This window comes from Pongo pygmaeus, chromosome 16, assembly GCF_028885625.2.
Source record: "Pongo pygmaeus isolate AG05252 chromosome 16, NHGRI_mPonPyg2-v2.0_pri, whole genome shotgun sequence".
Taxonomy (NCBI): domain Eukaryota; kingdom Metazoa; phylum Chordata; class Mammalia; order Primates; family Hominidae; genus Pongo; species Pongo pygmaeus.
In genome coordinates, this window is record NC_072389.2 from 46,212,305 (window position 1) to 46,237,376 (window position 25,072).

The 25,072-nt window shown below is 41.8% G+C and overlaps 1 protein-coding gene and 1 long non-coding RNA gene across 4 annotated transcripts in view; one reads left to right on the top strand and one right to left on the bottom strand.

Annotated features, from left to right (window-relative positions):
• The window catches only part of INO80 (INO80 complex ATPase subunit), a 137,263-nt gene that overhangs the window by 37,534 nt on the left and 74,657 nt on the right, over positions 1 to 25,072 (bottom strand). For all 3 annotated transcript variants that reach the window (XM_063652134.1, XM_063652133.1, XM_054450302.2), the window contains exons 25-26: positions 11,260 to 11,400; positions 4,513 to 4,738 (exon numbers count right to left, since the gene is read on the bottom strand). In XM_063652134.1, coding sequence (XP_063508204.1) covers positions 4,513 to 4,738; positions 11,260 to 11,400 — 367 coding nt within the window. The remainder of the gene's footprint in view (positions 1 to 4,512; positions 4,739 to 11,259; positions 11,401 to 25,072) is intronic.
• On the top strand, positions 394 to 11,555 carry LOC129013707 (uncharacterized). The gene is made up of 5 exons (XR_008494060.1): positions 394 to 429; positions 2,109 to 2,235; positions 3,066 to 3,165; positions 8,136 to 8,289; positions 11,253 to 11,555. It is a non-coding gene; the product is annotated as an uncharacterized LOC129013707 (long non-coding RNA).

Genomic DNA, 25,072 nt, shown 5'->3' on the forward strand with positions numbered 1-25,072 from the left:
AAAATATCCCCAAAGGGGGAAGTGCAGATTCCCTGATCACTCCCATTCAGACATGTGCTCTTAAGGCACTTAAAAGCATCCCTGCTCCACATCCTTACTCAGAGGACACCAGGTATACATGGACATCTATGGGTGACATCTATGTCAATCTGCTAAGTGACCTGAAAATTTTGTTTTTTCTTTGTTCATCCTATCTCTAGATATCTGTTTCTGCTAGTTCTGAAAGCACTGAGAACGTATCCTACCTGCCTATGGAGAAAAGTAAACAAAGAGATTTATAACCTCTCTCTTTTTTTTCCTTTTCAAGACAGGGTCCCACTCTGTCACCCAGGCTGAAATGCAGCGGTGCAATGACAGCTCATGGCAGCCTCGACCTCCTGGGCTCAAGTGATCCTCCCATCTCAGCCTCCTGAGTAGCTTGGACTACAGGTGAGCTATCACACCCAGTTAATTTTGTTTCTGTTTTTTTGTAGAAACAGGGTATTGCCATATTGCCTAGGCTGGTCTTGAACTCCCGGGCTCAAGGGATCCTCCCAGCTCGGCCTCCTAAAGTGCTGAGCCATGGTACCCAGCCCCTCTACCCTTTTTTTTTTTTTAAACCCAAAACTAGCTCTCTTGGAGGACTGCAAATAGGTTGACTGGTAAATGTCGTTAACCCTAGTTGTATGTTAATTCAATAAAGACAGCAGGGCTTTTCAGAAAGACTGACTTTGAGTTTCTCTGCAGTGAAGCTCCTCTCACTCACTAACTTGTGCTTTCTCCTTCCTCTTCTCACAAGAAAAGCATTTCAGCAACAGATCTTTAAAGAACACTTAACTCACAAATTTTCATCTTATCCAGTTACTATCATTTAACTCCCATCATATTCAGGAAGTAGAGTTTCCTGTTTGCAGACTGATCCATAAACATGCCCTGAACAATTGCTGTCATTAAGAGGGGAAGAGTTTAGGCTTAAGGGGTTGGGTAAGAGTATATGTGGAAGTGGCCATAGGACACGAAAGGGAGAGAGAAAGAATGGAGATATTATATAGACAACTAACAACTAAAAGAGAAAAACTGTTAAGAAAAACACAATGTTCCTCCTCAGTTTCTGGGTTTGAACCTATGGCTTTTCTTCAGAACCACAGTCTGACTGCTGACAGCAATCCAAAAGTTCTCAACAGTCATTCTCTGTTCTTGCCACAATTTGCCAAATGCACAATTATTGTATACAAAGAACAAGAACGGATGTGCTGACAGCACCATAACAAATCATCGGCCACTCTGTTTTTGCTACAAAGCCACAGGTCCTGGCTGTTTACTCCTTCCGCACTGCAGCCTGCCATTTCCCACCTTCGGAATGCTGCCAGGCCATGTCTCCTTCCACCACCCGCTCCCTGAAGCTGTGGCACACACCTTTATTCAGTCTCTTTGTTTGGTCCTGTTTAGATTATTGAAATGCTCTTCTTTTTGTTGGTCTCCTTACCAACACAATCAAATGACTGCAGCTGGGACAGAATTGACTGCTAAACCCTCTCCTTGGCACCAGACAAGGAGTACTGTATAAATTCCAAGTCTGAGCAGGCAGCAAAGCTTTCATAACAACTTTTAAGGTTTTATTCTTACCACAATTACCCTACTCCAGTAATTGAATTCCCTAGGTCTCTCAATTTTGATAGCTCCTAAACATTCACCACAGAGCTACCAATCAATTTAGACATACTTCTTTCTGTTCTCATTAAAAGCACAAGGTGAAAAAAAAAAAGACCATATATTTTTCAGCCCTTGAGTGAGGGTGGGCAAGCTAAGTTTGTAAGATTTCTGTAGCCTGCTTATCTTCTTTCTCCATTTAGATATACTCTCTTAGCACAAATGTTAATGCATATAAAAATTTGTTTTATGTCTGAATTTTGAGAAACTTCAATTATTTCAAAATCATGATTCAATGGTTTTCAAACAGTCCTGCCTCCCACATCTACTTTACTTTGCTAATCAGAATGAACTGTTCCTAGGATTAGAAAAGCTCAGAAATAAAGATGTGCATATACTTATAAAGACAGAACTCTAATATGACTAAAGGAGGCAAGAAGTGGTACCTGCTGTCAGCTTGTTATCTTGTTACCGTGTAGGTGGGGAAGGGAGAAGTGGATGGACTGGACTTCTTTGTACTGCCCTGAAGGAAAATGACTAAGAAGAAACACTTCAGCAACAGCCTTAAAACACTTAAGCAAAATGAACACTATCTCTGATTTGCTGGTGAGCATGGAGAAAATCAGTCTCTAGTATTTGTCCTTAGTAAGATATGTAGGAAAAACAGGTTTCTTTCTCTGAACACACTAGAGTGACTTCTGGGGCTGGTATTTGTTAGCCAAGTTTTTCGCAGTCACTTAAGTTGCACTGGACAAGAGCTCCACCTGTCGCTAAGCAGGATACAGAGACACAAGGAACACACTTCTCTGGAAATCCAGCTGATTCTGCTAAGTCAAACCTGTGCCCAGCCCCTTCTTTGAAACAGGTGCTTTCTGGATCATTGGGTGTTAAAAATAAATAAAATAAAACAGGACCTCAAAAAATGTTTAAATGAACAAACCTATCCTACTCTCTTACAAACTTTCCTACAAGCCCATAGTACTTTCATTAGACACAGGTTTTTACCATCCATGGTGTAAGATCCTGTTCAGAGATAAAAAGAACGTAGCCTACGGCAGTAAAATTAGGGCAAAAGATTAAATAATATCTCCTTTTTCCAAGGAAAGGGGACTTTTGAAGGGATTGTACATCTTTCTGGTGAAACATGGAGAAGAAAAGGTGTGAAAACCAGAAGATTTTGGTCTCTCAAAGAATATGGAAGCAACCCTTCTCAGGGAAAGAGAAAATGTAAAAGTATAAAGGAAAGAGAGATGATAAAGGGTTCCAGTGAGACACCCTCAACCCCCGCCCTGTCCCAGCTAGTCTACAGAGCACAATGGGGTGAGGAGCTGGTTGGTTCTCACAGTAAACAGCCAGTGAGGCTCGTGCTTTTTATCGATGCAAAAAGAACTCAGACGCTTCCTGCTATTTAAACAAGGTCCATTTTTCTTTCAAAGAACAGGAAAAGCCACAAGAGATTCCCACAACGCCAGCAATAAGCCATCTACTCCTGTAATGGGAACTTAGGAGCCAGAACGAAGAAGGGAGAAAAAAGAAGTAAAGTGCTATCTTGCTTCTTTCCATAATGGTGCTCATCTCTTGCCTGGGATTCTGTAGTTTCCTTACCGGCTTGCTTTACACTTAGGTTCCCCCCCACCGATTTTCAAGCAATATATTTCCACTCACTGCTTTCATGTGCTTTAAGTCAGTTACAAGACCATGTGTAATACTGCTTTCAGATAACCAGAAAGACGTCTTGGAGTTCTTAAAGCACTAACAGGCTGGGGCAAACCCCTTGACACTTGACAAAGTTAAAATAAAGTGGAAAAACCAGGCCTTACACACTGGAATCCAGTTATCTCTTAGAGACAGAAGACCTCTGTTGAATGCTTAGCTCTAGTTTATTTCCATTACATGCCAGTAAAAGCGATATAGTTGGCCGGGCGCGGTGGCTCACGCCTGTAATCCCAGCACTTTGGGAGGCTGAGGCAGGCAGATCACGAGGTCAGGAAATCGAGACCACCCTGGCTAACATGGTGAAACCCCATGTCTACTAAAAATACAAAAAATTAGCCGGGCGTGGTGGTGGGCGCCTGTAGTCCCAGCTACTTGGGAGGCTAAGGCAGGAGAATGGCGTGAACCCAGGAGGTGGGACTTGCAGTGAGCCGAGACCACGCCACTGCACTCCAGCCTCGGCGACAGAGCAGGACTCCATCTCAAAAAAAAAAAAAAAAAGGAATGTAGTCAAAATGTCAGATTTTGGACAACCAAAACTAACACTATAGCTCCAAGCTACCATTCCAGTTTGCCTGCAGGTGTAAGCAAAGAACGTGAGCCTATGAATTATCTGTGTTCAGTTTCCTTAAAAGTAGTCTCACTAAGGCAAAGATGAAAACCTAGTTTCCTTTCAACCCCCGACTTTGACCCTAGGGGATCTGGGAATCTGCTAGTATTTTGGCATAGAATGCACACTGTTTTTCCTCTTGTTATCATTCACATCTCTAGTGCTTCATGTAGGACACTGTTTATGCTATTTAAATAAGGCTTTCTGTGAGTGACGACATTCTCATTCATTCCACTGGCAATGGCACAAGACAACCGTACTCATTCAACCTAGAGCCTTTCCTACTAAGTTTACTTCTACCTTTTTTTTTTTAAGAGTGGCATTTCTTTCTCAGCTGTAAGCATGTCAAAGGAGTGTATTTAAGCACAAATCTAAAAACATTTCTCTCTCCACTCCTCATAAATTACTAATATTCTTACCTATAAATTACTAAGGCCAAAAAAGGAAGTAGAAGCCTCAAGAACAGTAAATTCCAAATATATGAAAGGACCACATGGAGAGAACCCTGGTTCTCCCCTTGCCAAAGTGAGGAACACATTCCAAGAGGATTGAGAACTCACCTGGAATCCTGATGAAAGACCAGCCATTCTGAGGCCTGATGCTCCACAGACCTCCAGCTGGCTCTGGGAAGAACTGTGATCGTCTATTTAGCCAGTCTGCAGCCAGTTCAGGGGCCCCATTCAACAAACACTGCTTGGCTGCCAGACTCCCTCCTTCCTTCAGAACTCGCCTTTCATATTCTGCACTTCGGTCATTGCAGTAAGAATCCAATGGCACTGCCGTAACCTGCAGTTAAAGATTCACATGAGATGGCTCTTTCACATTGTCCACATACACTATGCCTTTTGGGAACCTCAACTTTGAAATCAGACTAATGTGGATAGTTCTTAGACTAGTGGTTTTAAATACCTGTTCTGGCACACTAAGCTGTCCCTAATGAATGACTTAGTGAGCTTTTCTAGATAAAAAGCCAACCTCTTATAACATGAAACCTGCAAACAAACTAAAGATCCAAAGAGAGCTGGAGTTTGCAGATAAATGAGGATACCAGGTCAGCAATAACTCTATTACATGCATATATATATCTGATCATTTTGCCACCTCCCTTCACTGCTAGATATTGTTCTTGGCAAAGTTCTCTTAACCATATGCATGATGGTGATGCCAGAAAGGGAGCTGCAGCTAGTCAGACTTCATTTAAAAACTAAAGAATATTGGCCTGGCATATTTGGAGTCATCTTTAATGCTTTTGTGGCAAAGCTCCCAAATTTATCAACAGCTTTCTCTTCTTCCCTGACCAGGTTGCTGACTGACAAACCTAATGGAAGAGAAACTTTCTTTCAGGCCATAAACTGGGGAATGGGGAGTGGGGAGGCAGGGGAGGGTACGGAAGCAATTGCCAGAGAGCAGCAGATTCGTTTCCTAGTTTGGCCAAAGGCTATACACAAATTCTTATCTCAATACAAGGTATAACCAAACAACACTCAGCTGCTGCTCACTCAATGCAGTAGAGGGCTCCTGCCAATTCAGAAACACAGATTTCTCCTTCTTTGGCTATCTGGGTTTATTCCTACTCTAATAGGCAGTATTCAGATACCTGTGAAGTCAACTGGTAAGGAACTTGTTGAAGATGACAAGGCTAGCTTTTGTTAAAATGTAGAGGCTGTGATTATCTGTCAAGCCCACGCTGACAAAAATGCTGAAAGCCCATTTCAGGTTGAATATCCCTAATCTGAAAATCTAAAATCCAAAATGCTCCAAAATCTAACTTTGAGTGCCTACATGATGCACTAAGGAAATGCTCATTGGAACATTTTGGGTTTGGGATTTTTGGATAAGAGATACTCAATCTGCATACGCAGAATTGCTCAGAAGAACCCTAGAGCTAGACTAAGACATGGGGAGAAACAGCCTATGAGAAGCAAGGGCCACAGCACAGGAGAGATCAGAACAGAAAACACCGGCTGTATCTAGTTAGGTAGTTCTATCATTTCGTGGAAGTTAGGCACCGAGGGAACTTGATCTTGCTATTAACTTTTCTCTTTTTGTGTTGATCAAGCTTTAGGGAAATGGCTGTCAAGTTTTGGTATGCATAAGGACCTCCTTTGAAGCGGATCAAAAGTGTAGATTTTGAACCAGAAGAACTGAGGGAGGGGCCAATAGACCTATGTTTTTGACAAGCACCCGAGCATCCCAAGCTGAACCTTGAGAAATACTGCCTTGAGGCATATAAACAGCTGACCATGGGCTGTAGGTGCCTCTGGAGGGTACCAACGTGACAGAAAGAGCATCATTTACCAATAACCAGAGAATACTATGGCTTACAGATGAAGCTGAACTGAGTTTACTACGGAGCAGTGCCATCTATGGTCCAGATACAAAACTACAGAGGGTCACAGCAAACTGGGCCTGGAGTTCCAAAACCAGTTCACAACAAAAATGGTTTATATCCAAACAGTACTAGAATCTCACATCACCTTTATCCTCTCCAGAAGGAACTTGTTTTCGGCTGAGCGTGGTGGCTCACACCTGTAATCCCAGCACTTTGGAAGGCCAAGGTGGCAGATCGCTTAAGGTCAGGAGTTCAAGACTAGCCTGGCCAAGATGGCAAAACCCCATCTCTACGAAAAATACAAAAATTAGCCTGGCATGGTGGTGTTCACCTGTAATCCCAGATAGTTGGGAAACTGAGGCACAAAAATGGCTTGAACCTAGGAGGCAGATGTTGCAATGAGCCAAGACTGTGCCACTGCACTCCAGCCTGGGCGACAGGGTGACAGACTGTCTCAAAAAAAAAAAAAAAAAAGTTAAAACAAGAAGGAACTTGTTTTCTTGCTTCCAACTTATTCATTTTTCCCGCTAATACATGAGCATGGGCAAATAAATATGGACCAAAAGAAAGCAAATAAATACAGGAATACAAAGCAGGTGGATGAAAATTGGGTCTCTCTCCCTTCTATGACTTGACATGGCAGTATCCCAGCAGATCGTGGGTCAGAGCAAACATCTCCAATGTAGGATGTGTGTCGCAGACCTGCAAAATTAATAGCAGCTATACTTCTATAAAAAGTTTAAAAAGTAATAGTCTAGACTATAGAAATGACCAGTTCTATATGTCTTGAACAGCATGCATACTCTTAGATGAGTAGAGCATATTTAGTCTTCTCTAGTAAGACTAAAGCGCAGTGGCTCACACCTGTAATCCCAGCACTTTGGGAGGCCGAGGTGGGTGAATCACCTGAGGTCAGGAGTTCGAGACTGGCCTGGCCAACATGGTGAAACCCCGTCTCTACTGAAAATACAAAAATTAGCCGGGCATGGTGGTGCCTGCCTGTAATCTCTGCTACTCAGGAGGCTGAGGTGGGAGAATCACTTGAATCCAAGAGGTGGAGGTTACAGTGAGCTGAGATTGCACCACTGCACTCCAGCCTGGGTGACAGAGTAAGACTCTGTCTCAAAAAAAAAAAAAAAAAAACAAAAACAAGAAAAAGAAGCAAAAAAAAAAAAAAAAAAAAACTCATACAGACCAATTTTTATACTCACAGATAACCGTTTGATTAAAAAATTTTTATTTTTTTATTTATTTATTTATTTTGTAAAAAGGGAGAACTTACATTGGAATTATACATAAAGACTCCGGGCTCATATTCTCGAGATGAAAAGCCAAAAGCTAGAATTTCAGCATGAAAGAACAGAGAAACAGGAAAAATGGTTTTTCTGCCTGGGATTCATTTCTAGGCACTCTTATAGTTTAAAAACAAAACAACTTTTTCCAGTTATAAACTTTCATCTATTTTTCAATTTTCATTTTGATGATATCCTTCCAGGTCCAGGATTGAATGCTTAGAGGTTTGCAAGACACTGTTCTTAGTGAAATATTTTTCAGTGTTTTGAGAGGCTTCTTTGGCCAGGAGCCCGGGATCAAGATATTAATATATTCAGAATCATACAATGTCATGTTGTAAGTATGTAAGCAATGTACTTATGAGGTCCAAAAGAGGGGAAAAATGTCCAATCTACTTAGAATAAATCCTGCTTTCTAAGTCAGCTGTATCCCAGACAGCCTCCCCCTATTCTGCTAACCCCAAGTGACCTCCTGATTTGATAAGAAGCAGGGCAGATGAAGCATGACATACCGTTCTTCCCTCCCCACAAAAAATGCATCCTCCCTCTCATCCTACAGGAGCTAACAACCCCTTTCTTGCTTCATTAACCTCTGAAACTACAGTACCTTCAGGGGCTGCCCCCTTAAGCGTTCAGCGTGTCCTTCCTGAGGACATGTATGTTCCTGCTCTAGCTGAAGGAAGCGTAACCGCTCCAAGCGCTGCAGTATTTTGGTAAGAAGAATTCCTAAGGCCTTAATTTATTAACCCTGCAGAATTATTTCCTCAGCTAATGATAAAACAGCTCCTATAATTCCTTCCATAGTGGCACAGTTCTTCCTGAACTGACCCTCAAGTTTTCATAGCATGTGTCAGAGAAATTAATTTGCCTAATTCAAGGCCAGGGTTGGCTTCAAAGGACATAAGTTTCTCTCTCCCCAATACAGATGGGTTAGAAGTCAATATAAGATAATTAGGGTATCTCATGAAATTTTACCCTATTCACTGATCTGAATCCCTAGGACTGATCTGAAAGGTAAAAGCTGTAGATCTGTGTATGAAATACAGATATCTAAACTCTTCCTCATGTCCTCCTAATCGCGGTGTAATTACTCCCATTTTCAGGTTTAGCACATACTATGTAAAGAAACTCTACAAACATGGGAGGGGTCAAGTGGGAAAGGCGCACCCTTTCAGCCAAACGATAAAAGCATTCTCCTGCTCCCTGCTTGCCAACACATGTTCACAGCAATTAGAGTTTTCCTCAAGCTACATTTACTTTTCTTGAGAGAAACAGCAGCAGCAGGCATGGTAGCTGGGATTTCTGGCTCCTCTAAAAACAATACTGAAGTAGTATAGATGGGGCATGCATGAGTGAGAGAGTGGGACTGTTCTTGAGAGTGGTGGGTTATAGATATTGGGGGAGCTCCAAGTGGTAACAAATGAAGAACTTTCAGGTCAACAAATAAATACAATTACAGGCCAAGAGAGCTCATCTTTATTGGCTCTTTAAACACTGGGAACAGGTTGGGCGCAGTGGCTCAGGCCTGTAATCCCAGCACTTTGGGAGGCTTAGGCAGGGGGATCACATGAGGTCAGGAGTTCGAGCCCAGCCTGGCTAACATGGTGAAACCCTGTCTCTACTAAAAATACAAAAATGAGCTGGGCGTGATGGCATGCGCCGGTAATCCCAGCTACTTGGGGGGCTGAGGCATGAGAATTGCTTGAACCTGGGAGGCGAAGGCTGCATTCAACCAAGATTGTGTCACTGCACTCCAGCCTGGGTGACAAAGCAAGGCTCCATCTCAAAAAAAAAAACCAAAACCAAAAACAAAAAAACCCAACAACCAAAAAACAAAACACTGGGAACAGGAGAAGTTAAAAAGACTTGACGTGCCTCTCTCAGAAATCTAAACTTCCTTTTGTTAGGTCTCTTGGTATACACCTATCATACTAAGAGAACAAAACCAACCACACAACCATGAAAGACTGAAGACTGCCTTCTATGGAAGCTCTTGGCTTTAAATGCTTCCTAGAAAAAGTGCATTTCCCTGCATTAACTTAAGCTTCTGAGACCAAGAATACTTTGGAAGAACAGGATATGTACAAAATCCAAATACTTTCTGGATAGCCAGTATAAACCAAACAAAGTTGATAGTGACAAGGGAATTAAACTCATATAGCACAGGAGCAGCAGAAAGAAATCTAGGCAGGCAGGAGTCAACAGGATTCATCATCTTTCTAGGGGTTCCCTGTCAGATTCTGTCTTTTGATAAACTGAATAAAGAACGCAAGCTGATAAAAAATAATGGTAGAAAAATATTAACAAAGAAGACAGAAAAGGCTCCTTCTTCTTTGAATAGAACTGTGAAAACAGGCCGGGCATGGTGGCTCACACCTGTGATCCCAGCACTTTGGGAGGCCAAGACAGGCAGAGAGCTTGAACTCAGGAGTTGGAGAACAGCCTGGGCGACGTGACAAAACCTCGTCTTTACAAAAAATTTAAAAAGTAGCCAGGAGCAGTGGTATGCACCTGTAGTCCCAGCTACTTGGGAGGCTGAGGTGGGAGGATCACTTGAGCCCAGGAGGTTGAGGTTGCAGTGAGCTGAAATAATGCCACTGCACTCCAGGCTGGGTGACAGAGTGAAACCCTATCTCAAAAATATTTTTAAAAAAACAAAAACAAAAACAAAACAACAAACCTGTAAAAACAGTACACTTGCTAAGATGAGTGGAGAAACAAGAGAAAAACATAGAAGGGTAAGAAATGTCAACCTCTTAGAGCTTCCTGGCTAACTGAAAGTTGCCTCTTGGAGCAAAAAGAAATGAACTGGGAAGACAGAAATTCATTCTTGGCTCTAACCACAGAACCTGGCCACAGTTTGATTATTTCTCTTCTTCGTAGATCTTTTCTCTGGCTCTGATCAACACGGATAAAAAAGAGGATGGAAGATGTAGGCAAAGTAAACAACCCCAGTGTGCCAATTAAAGCCTTTCCAGCAATGCTTGTCAGCAATGTCAAGAGTGATCTATTTTGATAAACAGGGTATTAGGAAGGATGCAGACAACTGCTAAAGTTGAAACCACAATAGAAACTAAGCCCAATCTGCAAACAACAGTGGACAAATGGTGAATAGCAAAGAAGATACAACAGTCACTTTTCAGATGGAACAGACATGTGAATGACAGTCCAAGTGAGGCTGCTTTGGAAAGCAAGAAAACACAACACTGAGAAGGTTCTTGATGCTGGAGCGTTATGTTTCCTTTTGTTATTTGGAGACTGTACTGAGGTGATATGACCGGATCAAATCTCCCCCAATCCTTACCAATCTGACGCCCTCTCATGAAAACCCTCAAAAACCTCAACACAGGTGACAAATGGCTCCCTCACCCCGACCCTACTATTGGGTGATATATATTCTACCTGACACATGGTTTATTCCCACCATAGTTTAGAGCCCCTGACTAAATAAAAAGAAGCTATCTACCATACAACTATTCTTAAATCAACAAATGAAGGTGAATATAAGTGTTGTCTGGGGCAGGCCAGAATCACAAATGCCCACATTTTAAAATACTAGAATTTATATGTTTCTTAAAGTCCAAATAGTTTAAAACAATTCTGTTTAAGAAATAAATCCCTTAAAAAGTGGTTTATTTCTCCTATTACCATCTACTTCATCTCTTCCCTCCTGGAGCACTTACTCGTGGACTGGCCACACACAAAAAAGATGGCAGCTCAGTGAGCAGGCAGCGACGCAGCGAGGAGGTAGCTGATCTCCGCTGATGGACGACCTGGTCTGAGTAGCCACTGACTGCTTTACAGTGGCTGCTGAAAACAAGAGACTGCAAAATAAAAATGCAAATGACTGCCAATTATAATTATGTTTAATGTAAGCAAAATGAAAAAAAAAGCCACATATTAAACATCTAAATTTAAGAGCTTTCTTCCCTGTAAATACTATTAATTCTAATAAACAACCACTAATTAGAACCAAGTATATAATACAGTTGAAGCCCATGTTAATTTCAAAATGTGGTTTTATTAACATACCTTAAACAACTGTCATTTATAATTCTACCTTTTTCTGGAAGAGATATTGTTAATCAAAAACAGGCACAGCAAAACTTGATTAGACAAATCACTTGTATGGGAATGTCAGGGGAAGTTTGGTTCATCTGTTGCACTGTGGATGCAAACTTATGTCTTGTGTTGAAAACAATGATGACCAACACAATTTCCTTCTAAATTTTTTTTTTTTTTTGAGACACAGTCTTGCTCTGTCACCTAGGCTGGAGTACAGTGGCAGGATCTCACCTCACTGCAACCTCCACCTCCCAGTTTCAAGCTATTCTCATGCCTCATCCTCCCAAGTAGTTGCGACTACAGGCGTGCACCACCACACCTGGCAAATTTTTGCATTTTTGGTAGAGACAGGGTTTCACCATGTTGGCCAGGCTGGTCTCGAACTCCTGACCTCAGGTGATCCACCCGCCTTGGCCTCCCAAAGTGCTGGGATTACAGGCATGAGCCACTGCACCTGGCAATTTCCTTCTAAATTTTTCTTTAAGGCAGTTTAGCACCATTTATTTTCTTATTAATTTATTCAGAGTAATCAATACAAGGGGTCAGTAACAGGAAATTGTATCTCTTTAGTGCCTCTGACAACCATTTAAAATATATTTATTGTTCACTTATGTTGCTGTATCAAAAATGTATTTTAGGCCGGGATCACCTTTAGATGATCACCTGAGGTCAGGGGTTTGAGACTAGCCTGGCCAACATGGCGAAACTCTGTCTCTACTAAAAATACAGAAATTAGCCAGCATGGTGGCAGGTGCCTGTAATCCCAGCTACTCAGGAGGCTGAGGCAGGGGAATCGTTTGAACCCAGGAGGCAGAGGTTGCAGTGAGCTGAGATCGCGCCATTGCACTCCAGCTGGGTCAAAGAGTGAAATTCCATCTCAAAAAAAAAAATGTATTTTAACAGACTTCATAACTCATGTTAAAGCTTCAGGTCACAGCCAGTCATATGAAAGATTTTAAGTATGAAATGTTCACATACAAATCACTCCTCAGTGGGACATGGTGTTCTATATCAGAAATGCAGAAGTTCCTTCTTCAGTATGTTATTTGTTTTATCTTTGGATCTGCATTCTTATTTGTTTTACTGATATCTCAATAAGGCAGGTTGATGACCAAAATAACCATGTAGATGAAGATAACATACAAGGCAGTCTAATTTATACACTGTTGTAAGGTCAAGAATACAAACTGCAAGATCAGAACAGCAACCTGGATCCTCTGTAAGAGAATAATAGTTATAATACCAGTATCAAATCACTCTGAGGATAATTTGTTCAGCTCATATCCTGCTCTTCCACTTATACAGCTTTATTTTCCACAGGGCTTAAATATCTGTAAGGAAATGGGTTCTCAAGGCTCATAGTTTGAAAGCAGTATCTCAAGTTGTCTAGTATGACATATGCATTGTTATCTGTTTCCTTGAACCAATCAGCATCTTCTAAATAATTGTCATCAACAATTTGAAGACTATAGCTATTTTCCAGGACAGCTGGGCTGTCTTTAGGTGGTTTCTAACTACAGACTACAGAAGTGTTTACAACATTTGATATACTGCTAGGCCCATGTAGCTATGATATGTTTGGCCTTTTCCCTAAATGTTGAGGTCCCTGTCATTACCCAAAGAAGAATTTTAACGTTCTGACAGCTTTTCAATAACATCTGTGTTCCCATCTTAATTTTGGGTAGCATCTCTGTTGAAGTTCATTATCTCTCTACATGTTTATGCCCATTATCCCTTGAATGTCTAACATGAGGATCATTACAAAGATTAGCAGGCTAGGTGTCAGACTGTTCTTCCAATACTGAATAATTAGGAGGAAAAAGGTAAAAAGATGTAGCCATGTTTTTTGTTTGTTTCCTGAAAGTGCATTTCTGACATCAGCAGTAGCCCATCTTGCTTCCTCACTGGGGAGGAGAGAAGACAAGTCTAGCAACTTCTGCTCATCACGGCCAGCTAAGTAGTAGTTCAGGGCTGCCAGCTGGGACATCCACTGTCAATCAGACCATTCCTGGGCAGATGGCTGAGGCAGCAGCAGTAGCTGACCTAAAGACTTCTGAATTCTTACTAACTTCTACAGACCAGTAACTAAATAATGTCTCTGTCAGGGATCGCATTAATTCATCTTCATTTTGAGTATTCTAAAATTCAAAATTCAACAGAAACCTGTTTCTTACTTTGTTCCAATAATATAAAGGTAGAAAATAAAAGAATGTACATTTCCTCCAATTATCTTCTCTTCAGCACTGTAGTTATTACTAAGAAAAGAATACAACTCACCATAGGGAGTTCTTTTAACAAAGCACATTATTTGTTATTACCTTTCTGGAAAAAGTCTGACTAGCAATAATTCTATTCCCAGGGGTGGCCATTCCCAAATTAGAACACATTCATTTATTTTTATTTTTGGGACAGAGTCTCTCTCTGTCACCCAGGCTGGAGTGCAGTGGCATGATCTCGGCTCACTGTAACCTCCGCCTTCCCAGGTTCAAGCGATTCTCCCACCTCAGCCTCCTGAGTAGGTGGGCCTACAGGTGCGCATCACCACGCCTTTAATTTTTGTATTTTTAGTAGTGATGGGGTTTCACCATGTTGGCCAGGCTGGTCTCGAACTCCTGGCCAGAAGTGATCCCCTCTCCTCAGCCTCCCAAAGTGCTGGGATTACAGGCATGAGCCACCACACCTGGCCAACATTCACTTATTTTATTTTTTTTATTTTATTTGGAGACAGAGTCTTGCTCTGTAGCACAGGCTGGAGTGCAGTGGTGTGATCTTATCTCACTGCAGCCTCCGCCTCCAGGGTTCAAGCAATTCTCCTGCCTCAGCCTCCCGCGTAGCTGGGATTACAGGTGTGCACCACCACGCCTGGCTAATTTTTGTATTTTCAGTAGAGACGGGGTTTCACCATATTGGCCAGGCTGGTCTCAAACTCCTGACCTCATGATCCATCCACCTTGGTCTCCCAAAGTGCTGGGATTACAGGCGTAAGCCACCGCACCTGGCTCATTCAATTATTTTTTTAGGAGCTGGGTTAAAATAGTATTCTCATTGAAGTTGCTAAGTCAAGGTGATGTATAGCTTTCTGATTCCAGGTTTTAAAAAATAATAACTATGTTCAAAATGCTCAACATATAGCCTCAGCTTTAGAGAAACCCTGACTACCCCTAGAATGTTTTACCCAATATATACTTTTCTTAGATTCTTTTCTCTTAACATTAGTTCCATCAAATCTGGTTTAGTATATGTGAACCTTGGTACCACCACACTATCCAATTTCCCTTCACGTAGCAACATGAACTGCCAGACATTGCTAGATATAGAAAAATGTATGCCTGACATGGAATAATACAAAGAATACCTTAAGCAATATTGTGGATAGAAAAGAAAGTTTGTTCATTACTTCTTTAGTCTAACTTGGTCATGAAAGAAAGAAAGAAGAAAAGAGAGAAGGGAACAGGGAGAAAGAAGGAAAGGAGGGGAAGGAAAAGAGAGGGAAGGAGGGAGAGAAGGAGAGAGGGAGGGGAGGAAAGAGAAGGAAGGAAGGGGAAGGGAGGAGGGAGAAGGGAGGAAGGGAGGGAGGAAGGGAGGGAGAATGCCATACTATGGGGAATTTGACTTGGTTTTCACGTGGTCATAGCTTTTGCTATTCTTTTGTCCGTTTCTCATGCTCTTGAATGTCTCATTACCCTGGAAGCACTGGCAGATGTGTGCGTCTTGCCGCCAGGACTATAATATGCACACAGTAGTGAAGTTAGGCTTTTCTAAAGACTCTTTTCGCACCATACAAAAGTCTCAAGTGAAAATAAGTAGGCCAGGATGACAGGCTCCACAGCTGCATACTCCTTGCCACAACACAGCGCAGAAAACACACAGCTGTTTTTCCCTCAGACCTAGACTTACTCATTTAATAAGAGGTCATGCTTTGCACTACATGTTTTATTTAAAATTAAAAATGCTTATATTAAAAATTTAGGTCTCCATTACTCAAAATTAGCTTTCTACATCTTTTCTTAAAGAGCCTGTCAAATTTAGATACAGAGGAAAAAGTTTCACTTTAAATGAAACAGCACAGTGTTGATAAATCAGCTCTTAGATTACATGGATTCTATTTTCATGGATATTTTAAGCATCCAAACAAAAAGGGGGAAAATTAATGCAGAGAAACACAATAGCTTCCCAGAGCTTTCCATAAGGGGCATTTGCAGCACTCACGATCTCAGGAAATGATGATATAGATACAGGTACTGTAGCTGAAAACTAACATTTAGTGGAAGAGTTTTTGAAAACTTCCTGTTTGGGGGGTGAATCTTCAATCAATAGCCCGTCAAAAAACTCTAAGGATTTAATACAGAATAGTGTTTAAAACTTCAACACATGCCACTCTTTTCAAAACAACTCTATGTTTAGAACCTTTGTGTATTTTAAATTGCAAAATCTGAAATGCCCCCAGTTTTTAGGAGTCGCTTGACTCACTAGAACTGTAGAGTATATAAAATGTTCAGGCCAGGCGTGGTGGCTCATGCCTGTAATCCCAGCACTCTGGGCGGCTGAAGAGGGCGGATCATGAGGTCAGGAGTTCGAAACCAGCCTGGCCAACGTAATGAAACCCTGTCTCTACTACAAACACAAAAATTAGCCAGGTGTGGTGGCATGCGCCTATAGTCCCAGCTACTCAGGAGGCTGAGGCGGGAGAATCACTTGAACCCGGGAGGCAGAGGCTGCAGTGAGCCAAGACCACACCATTGCACTCCAGCCTGGGTGACAGAGAGAGACTCCATCTCAAAAAAAAACAAAAAAAAACTTTCAACACATACTATGCATAAGTAGACCATTACCATGACAACAGTTTCAATGAGACAGACAGGAGACAGAATCAATACTGGTACTGTACTCTGTGTCTGCCAACCATCATTTTTAATTTTTAACATGACATTTAATTGGAATAGACTCAAATCTGTTCTGCCCCAAGAAAGATAACTAAATGGTATATTTACGACAGGCTCTCTTTTTTGTCTTTATTCTTCTAAGCAAAATAAAATTTTCTTTTTCTATCTCTGCTGCCTGAATCAGATTTTTTTTTTTGGAGACACGATCTCATTACCCAGGCTGGGGTGCAGTAGTGTGATCATAGCTCACTGTAATCTCAAATTCCTGGACTCAAGTGATCCTCCCACCTCAGCCTCCTTGAGTAGAGAGACAGAGTGAGACCCTGTCTCAAAACAAACAAACAAAATCACACTCTTTATCCACTGCAAAACAGTGTAAGAAAATAACTCTGGCCAGAGGTACCACAGTACGCAGGGAAGGTGTGCAAAAGTTCTGACCCAAATCTATTCCTTCCTGAAATTCTTAACAGCAATGCAGGGTAGAACACAAGAAAATTAAGTAGAATACAGGGAGCCATGCTAGTTTTTGTTCTACAAACATAAGAGAAGGAAATCTCTGAAAAGTATTCACATCAATTAAGAGATTTTTTAAAAACCCCAAACTTAGGCCTGGCACAGTGGCTCACGCCTGTAATCCCAGTACTCTGGGAGGCTGAGGCGGGCGGATCACGAGGTCAGGAGATCGAGACCATCCTGGCTAACGCCGTGAAACCCTATCTCTACTAAAAAAAAAATACAAAAAAATTAGCCGGGCATGGTGGCGGGCGCCTGTAGTCCCAGCTTCTCGGGAGGCTGAGGCAGGAGAATGGCGTGAACCTGGGAGGCAGAGCTTGCAGTGAGCTGAGATGGTGCCACTGCACTCCAGTCTGGGTGACAGAGCGAGACTCTGTCTCAAAAAACAAACAAACAAACAAAAAAACCCAAAACTTTATCCAAAATACCCCTAAGTATCAACTGATCTGTGTCCTTAGCCTAGTTCTTAGCTTCTTGATGTTTATGTATCATCCTGAAGCTAATAATACAAGAATGGTACTTCTTTGGATTCTGTAACAAAAAAGTTCATATTTTATCTTCACCATAGGGTGGGTGAGTGCAAGGGTTTTATAGGCACATTATGGGGTTGGGGGAGGTAAGGAGAAGAGAGCTTCTCACTGTTTGGATTCATTCCTTTCCCTGGGGAGTAAGAGAAGAAGGGGAGGACTGGGTTAGACTGCTGAATATGGCTCAGGTAGTATGTGACCTCACACAGCTTACCAAGACCAATATGACAACATGTAGCTAAGTGAACACTGATCTGTCTCCACAGAAGAAGAAAAACAAAGTCTTTACCTTGATCTGATGATAGGAGGTTGTATTTAGGAGACAGGCTACAGGAACAATATCTCTCTTTATACAACAAATGAAGGCATAGAAGGAAACAGAATGAAAAATTTTCTGCCTTAAGAGGACAAAGCTGAATATGGGGAAATTAACTCAAAACTAACTTGTTAGCTCCAAAGGAGGTTTAGTCTAAAATATTATTTGAATTTCATAGAGAAAGAATGATGAGACCCCTTCCAACTTTTACATTTCCCCATGTCTCTTCTCAGGTTTGTTGGCTGAAGAATAACCCCAAACTTTTTAAGACTGATCTGGAACATGGAATCTGGGTTCAACTTGCATATTCTTCCATTAAAACCTTGAAACATAATTTGTCTTCACTGCAGAACTGCTTCTCTTTTGCATTATGTTTCCAAATAATTAAAGTTACATAATCAGAACTAATGTGGCAAATTAAATGAAAATACAGAGCTTGCATTGAAAAGAAAAAAAAATGCTCACAAGGAGTTAAGAGTTTATGAGTAAAGAATCCCTGCTGAAAATGAAACCTTGTTATTATACTATAGTTACTATCTTTCCCAGCTAACATTTGCTGTGAAGAAACACGGGTAACAGAGCACAAGGATAGAGTCCAAAATCCTTTCTAGTTGAAAAACTGGTTAAGAACTAGTACTACAGTCAGAACCCATCTACAGTCTAAGCCAGAATCTCAGAACAGGAAATCCAAAACAAATTTCATAATGAAATATCTGATATAATGGGATTAGCATGGAAATAAGGGGCTGTGGTAGTTTTATATGGCCACAAACTCCTTGGCCAGGTGCGATGGCTCACACCTAATCCTAGCACTCTGGGAGGATGAGGCAGGGGAATCCCTTGAGACCAAAATCCAAAAATTAGCTGGGTGTAGTGGCACCTGCCTGTAGTCCCAGCTACTTGAGAGGCTGAGGTGGGAAGACTGCTTGAGCCTCGAAGGTGGAGGTTGCAGTGAGCCATGACTATACCACTACGCTCTTGCCTGGGTGACAAAGCAAGACTACATCTCTTAAGAAAAAAAAAAAAGAAAGGTCGGGCGCGGTGGCTCACGCCTGTAATCCCAGCACTTTGAGAGGCCGAGGCAGATGGACCATGAGGTCGGGAGATCAAGACCATCCTGGCTAACACAGTGAAACCCCGTTTCTATTAAAAAATACAAAAAATTAGCCGTGGTGGCGGGCGCCTGTAGTCCCAGCTACTCAGGAAGCTGGCGCAGGAGAATGGCGTGAAACTGGGAGGCGGAGGTTGCAGTGAGCCAAGATCGCACCACTGCACTCCAATCTGGGGGACAGAGTGAGACTCTGTCTCAAAAAAAAAAAAAAAAAAAAAAAAAGTCTGGCGCCTTAGCTTACACCTTTAATCTGAGCACTCTGGGAGGCCGAGGTGGGCAGATCACTTGAGGTCAGGAGTTTGAGACCAGTCTGGCCAACATGGTGAAACCCCATCTCTACTAAAAAAAAACCAAAAAACAAAAAACCATAAAATTAGCTTGGCATGATGGCCCACACCTGTAATCCCAGCTACTCAAGGAGGCTGAGGCAGGAGAATCACTGGAACCCAGGAGGCGGAAGTTGCAGTGAGCCGAGATTGCACCACTGCACTCCAGCCTGGGCAACAGAGTGCAACTCTCTCTCTCAAAAAAAAAAAAAGAACCACCTAGCTAAGCTGCTCCCAAGTTCCTAGCCATCAGAAACAGTGTGAGATATCAAGTGTTTATTGTTTTAATCTCTAGGTTTTAAGATAATATGTTATATAACTACTACTACAGGGGCTAAAATCCATAGTTGAGCTCATTAGCAACCTCTATTGCAAGTTTCTATAGATTCACTTCTCTCTGGTGTTCCTTACTACCTAAGGAACGTGTCACCTCTAGTTCTCAGATCAAATGCAGGGCAAAAATAACTAAGTGCAATAAGATCAATGAATGATCAAACAGATTACCTATCCTGCCCACTTTCCCTAAACCCCTAGAAGTTAGTGCTCTTCACAAAATTCTATTTAAAATATTAAGAGTAAAACTGTACTTTTAATTTTAGGCTAGAAGACATTCCCTCAGATTAATACATACCATGTTCCAAAGATTAGTACCAATGCACCAATACTGTTATTAATATTAATATTGGTGCATTAATATAATGTGCCATTATTCACTAGCATTCAGCAAACACTTATTTAACCTTAAAAGTGCCCAAAATAACCAGACCACAAAGGGAAGATGAATTATATAAAATGTCCAAACATTTAAATTGGTTTTAGCCAGGCACGGTGGCTCACGACTGTAATTCCAGAACTTTGGGAGGCCAAGGCAGGCCGGTTACTTGAGGTCAGGCCGGTTACTTGAGATCAGGAGTTTGAGATCAGTCTAGCCAATATGGCAAACCCCCGCCTCTCTACTAAAAATACAAAAATTAGCCAGGTGTGGTGGCAGATGCCTGTAATCCCAGCTACTCGGGAGGCTGAGGCAAGAGAATCGCTCAAACCCGGGAGGTGGAGGTTGCAGTGAGCCGAGGTCACTCCACTGCACTCCAGCCTGGGTGACAGAGCAAGACTCTATCTCAAAAAACAAAACAAAACAAAAACTAAAAATAGATTGCTCACTTGAAGAAAAAAGAACAAAAAAGAGATAGAAAGAGAATCACTTAATAGGACTTTTTTTTTTTTTTTTAATGTTAAGCTTAAGGCCGGGCACGATGGCTCAAGCCTATAATCCCAGCACTCTGGGAAGCCGAGGTAGGCAAACTGCCTGAGGTCACAAGTTCGAGACCAGCCTGGCTAACATGGTGAAACCCCATCTCTACTAAAAATACAAAAATTAGCCGGGCGTGGTGGCACATGTCTGCAGTCCTACTTAGGAGGCTGAGGCAGGAGAATAGTTTGAACCCAGGAGGCAGAGGTTGCAGTGAGCCAATATCGTGCCACTGCACTCCAGCCTGGGTGACAGAGCAAGACTCCATCTCAAAAAAAAATTAATTAATTAAATAAAATAATGTTAAGCTTAGTGTTAGTTGTTCTGGACATTGTAAACATTCTTTGTGGCAGATAAATATCTTTCTGTTAATTATACAGCCTGCCAGTATTCACAAGAGTTTTCCATCCTATTAAAAAGTATAGTTGGGCTGGGTGCGGTGGCTCACACCTGTAATCCCAGCACTTTGAAAGGCTGAGGCGAGAGGATCACTTGAGACCAGGAGTTCGAGACCAGCCTTGCCCACAAGGCGAAAGCCCACCTCTACTAAAAATACAAAAATTAGCCTGGAGTGGTGGCGCACGCCTGTGGTCCCAGCTACTCAGGAGGCTGAGGCAGGAGAATCACTTGAACCCGGGAGGCAGAGGTTGCAGTGAGCCAAGATTGTGCCACTGCACTCTAGCCTGGGCGACAGAGTAAGACTCCGTCTCAAAAAAAAAAGTATAGTTAACCAACTTGCGCACCCCCACCAAATGCCTCTCTTGCATGTTCAATTACCCTTTTAACTGTCTTCCTCTTCCCTTTTCTTTTTTTTTTCTTTTTGAGATGGAGTCTTGCTTTGTCGCCCAGGCTGGAGTGCAGTGGCATGATCTCAGCTCACTGCAACCTTCGTCTCCCGTTTTCAAGTGATTTTCCTGCCTCAGCCTCCCTAGTAGCTGGGATTACAGCCACAGGCCACCATGCCTGGCTAGTTTTTTTTATTTTTAGTAGAGACAGGGTTTTGCCATGTTTTGCCAGGCTGGTCTCCTGACCTCAGGTGATCCGCCCACCTGGGCCTCCCAAAGGGCTGGGATTACAGGCATGAGCTACTGCACCCGACATTTTCTTCCCTTTTCATTGTGAAATCTGCAAGACTCTTTTCTCTTAAAAAAGTCAACTTTCACTTAAACCAAACTCCCCTCCTGAGATACCTTACTTTTTCTTTTTAACTGTCACACTTCAATACTCATTCTCTACACCTTCTAACCAGGATCTTTCTCCCTAAAAATCCTTACAACTGGGCTTCCGCCTTCTCTTTTCCATCTGTACTCACAATCAAAGAGTTCTTAATCTCACTCTTTAGTTTTTGCTTTAAACTTGATATGGAACTTAAGATTCCCTCTGGATCCTCTCTTGAACTCTGGCTTTTTGAAGTAATTTTTCCATCTCCAATGCCCGTCCATATCCAAACTGATCAAAGTCCCTTGATCCCTTTTCTATAATCTTTCTGTTACAACCATTGCTATCGGGTCTTTAGTACCTGACACTTGAAACTTTTGCTTAACATCTTCCTTAACATGGATTGCTGCCTCCATTCTTCCTGATATCACACTCTGAGGTTAATCTTCATAATATACAAATAACAAAGATCCCAACTGGTTTGATATAATGACTCTGGTAATTTAGCAGCCTTACTGAACCTGCTACCAGAATACTCCTTCTCATGGCTTCACAGTGGCTACCAACACTTGACCCCAAGGAATACAACTTTTAGCATCTGTTGAAGAAAGTAAGACAAATAGGGCTGGGACAACAAGCTTATTATCTAAACCCACATAGGGTGGCATTCAAAGACTTTCCAAACTTACCCTTCTAGACTCTTCTGTCATTACTGTCCTTTATTTTGGCTCAAATCCTTAACTTGGAATTATGTTCCTCCTATCCAAATCTCTACCACTCAAAATCCCAACTTTCTCAAAATTAGAGACACAGTCTCACTATGTTGCCCAGGCTGGTCTTGCCTCCTGGCTCCAAGCAATCCTCCCACCTCAGCCTCCTAAAGTACTGAGATTAAAGGCATGAGCCAACACCACACCTGGCCTAGATCCAATTTAACAATACTATTTCTATTAAGTCATCTTCTCCCATTCTGAACTCTACCATTAATTAGCTACCATTACTCAGGCAGTTAATTGTGTAGTATTTAAAGTCTTATCTTGAACCACATTCAGTGTGTGTGTATGTTTTTAAGCATGAGTGTTTATTTTCAATATGTGCATGAGTGACTCTTCCAAATACAGCACAGGGATAATGATTGTTAACACACCTTGCCTACTGTGGTATGCAGTAATATGTTTGTAAACAACATTAATTACGTATGTTTCTCCTTGCTGGACTGGACTAACATTGGGAAGAAGCTATTCTGAAGGTAGCCTAGAGCAATGAAAAAAGAAGCACCAGACAATTCCCAAAGATCACAGTCTACACTGGAGATTCATTCAATCGATAAGCACTTACGATATACAAATCCATGCCCTCCATGGACCTTTGAGGTCAAATAACTTAAAATAGTTTGAAAAACAATGTACAGCATGTAAAACACAGGAATATCTTCTGTAGTAAACATTGAGTCTCCCCTCTACCACCATTCCCTACTCAAACTGTTCACATCAGTGGTTTCCAAGGTAGGCACACGTAAACTTCACAATGTAAATATTAATATGTTAGTACATGTATATAATTTAAAACAAAATAGCATAAAGACACTGGAGAAATAGAGTACGAATGTTGTTATTACAGGGGTACATAATCAAAACATTTGGGGACTACTGACCTATACTACCTAGACTGCTAAAAAGAGGTGAGATTAAAATAAGATTTAGCCGAGCACACGGGCTCACAACTGTAATTCCAGCACTTTGGGAGACCAAGGTGGGAGAACTGCTTAAGCCTAGGAGTTCAAGACCAGCCTGGACACAACATAGTGAGACCCTGCTGCTACCAAAAAAAATGAAAGAAAATATGATAAAATAAGATTCATATGCCAATTCTAAAATTTACATGAATACACGAAGGGCTAAGAACAGCCAAAACAATACAGAAGAAATGCAAAGTCAGAGGATCTGTGCACCAGTTATCAAGGCTTTCTGTGAAGCTGTACTTATTAAGATAGAGTAGCACTGATTCAAGGATAGTCAAATAGGTTCATGGAGGAGAACAGAGTTCAGAAACTGACCAACACATATATAGACACCTGCTTGACAAGTGATGCTACAGTCCAGTAAGAATGGTCTTTTCAATAAATGGGATATGGAGAGAAATAGAATTATCTTCGTGAATTTGTTGGAGGCAAAGAATTCTTCAACAGGACACAAAAATTATTAACTATTCATCAGAAGACAACACTGAGGCTGGGTGCAGTGGGTCATGCCTAAGTCCCAGCACTTTGGGAGGCTGAGGCCGGAGGATTGTTTGAGGCCAGAGTTCAAGGCCAGCCTGAACAACACAGCAAACCTAACCCTAACCTAACCCTAATCCTGAGCTACGACTGCATCAGTGCATTCCAGCCTAGGCAACAGAACAATCCAGATCCTGTTTCAAAAAAAAAGGTGGGCAGGGGAGGGTACCACTGAAAATGAGAAAGTTACAGAGTAGAAGATATTTGTAATATACAAAGAACTACAAATCATAAGAAAAATACAGTCAGCCCAATAGAAAAATAAACAAGAGTTTTGAACAAACATTTCATAAAGGCAATTATCCAAATGGCCAATAAACACCAGAAAAGGTATTCAATATCATTTTCACAAGAGAAATTTAACTAAAGACATAATAAGACACCACTACCCAACAAAGTTTAAATGAAGAGACAACGCCACATTCTTGCAAAGACGTAGAAGGTCTCAACTCTGTCACCCTCCGAGGCTCACAGTGCAGTGCTGGGATCACCGTTTATTGTAGCCTCAACCTCCTGGGCTCAGGCGATCCTTCCACCTCAGCCTCCCAATCCTCCCACCTCAGCCTCCCAAGTAGCTGGAACTACAGTTACACGGCATCATGCTTGGCTCATTTTTGTATTTTTTTGGTAGAGATGGGGTTTTGTCATGTTGGCCAGGCTGGTCTCTAACTCCTGGGCTCAAGCGATCATCCCGCCTCAGCCTCCCAAAGTGCTGGAATTACAGGCATGAGCCACCATGCCTAGCCTCTACATTGTTGTTAATTGTTACATCTGGAGCTTCTAGTTCTTTTTTTTTTTTTTTTCTTTTTTTGAGACGGAGTTTTGCTCCTGTTCCCCAGGCTGGAGTGCAATGGCACGATCTTGGCTCATTGCAACCTCCACCTCCCGGGTTCAAGCAATTCTCCTGCCTCAGCCTCCCTAATAGCTGGGATTACAGGCGCCCACCACCAAGCCCAGCTAATTTTTGTATTTTTTTAGTAGAGATGGGGTTTCACTACATTGGCCAGGCTGGTCTTGAACTCCTGACCTCAGGTGATCTGCCCGCCTCGGCCTCCCAAAGTACTGGGATT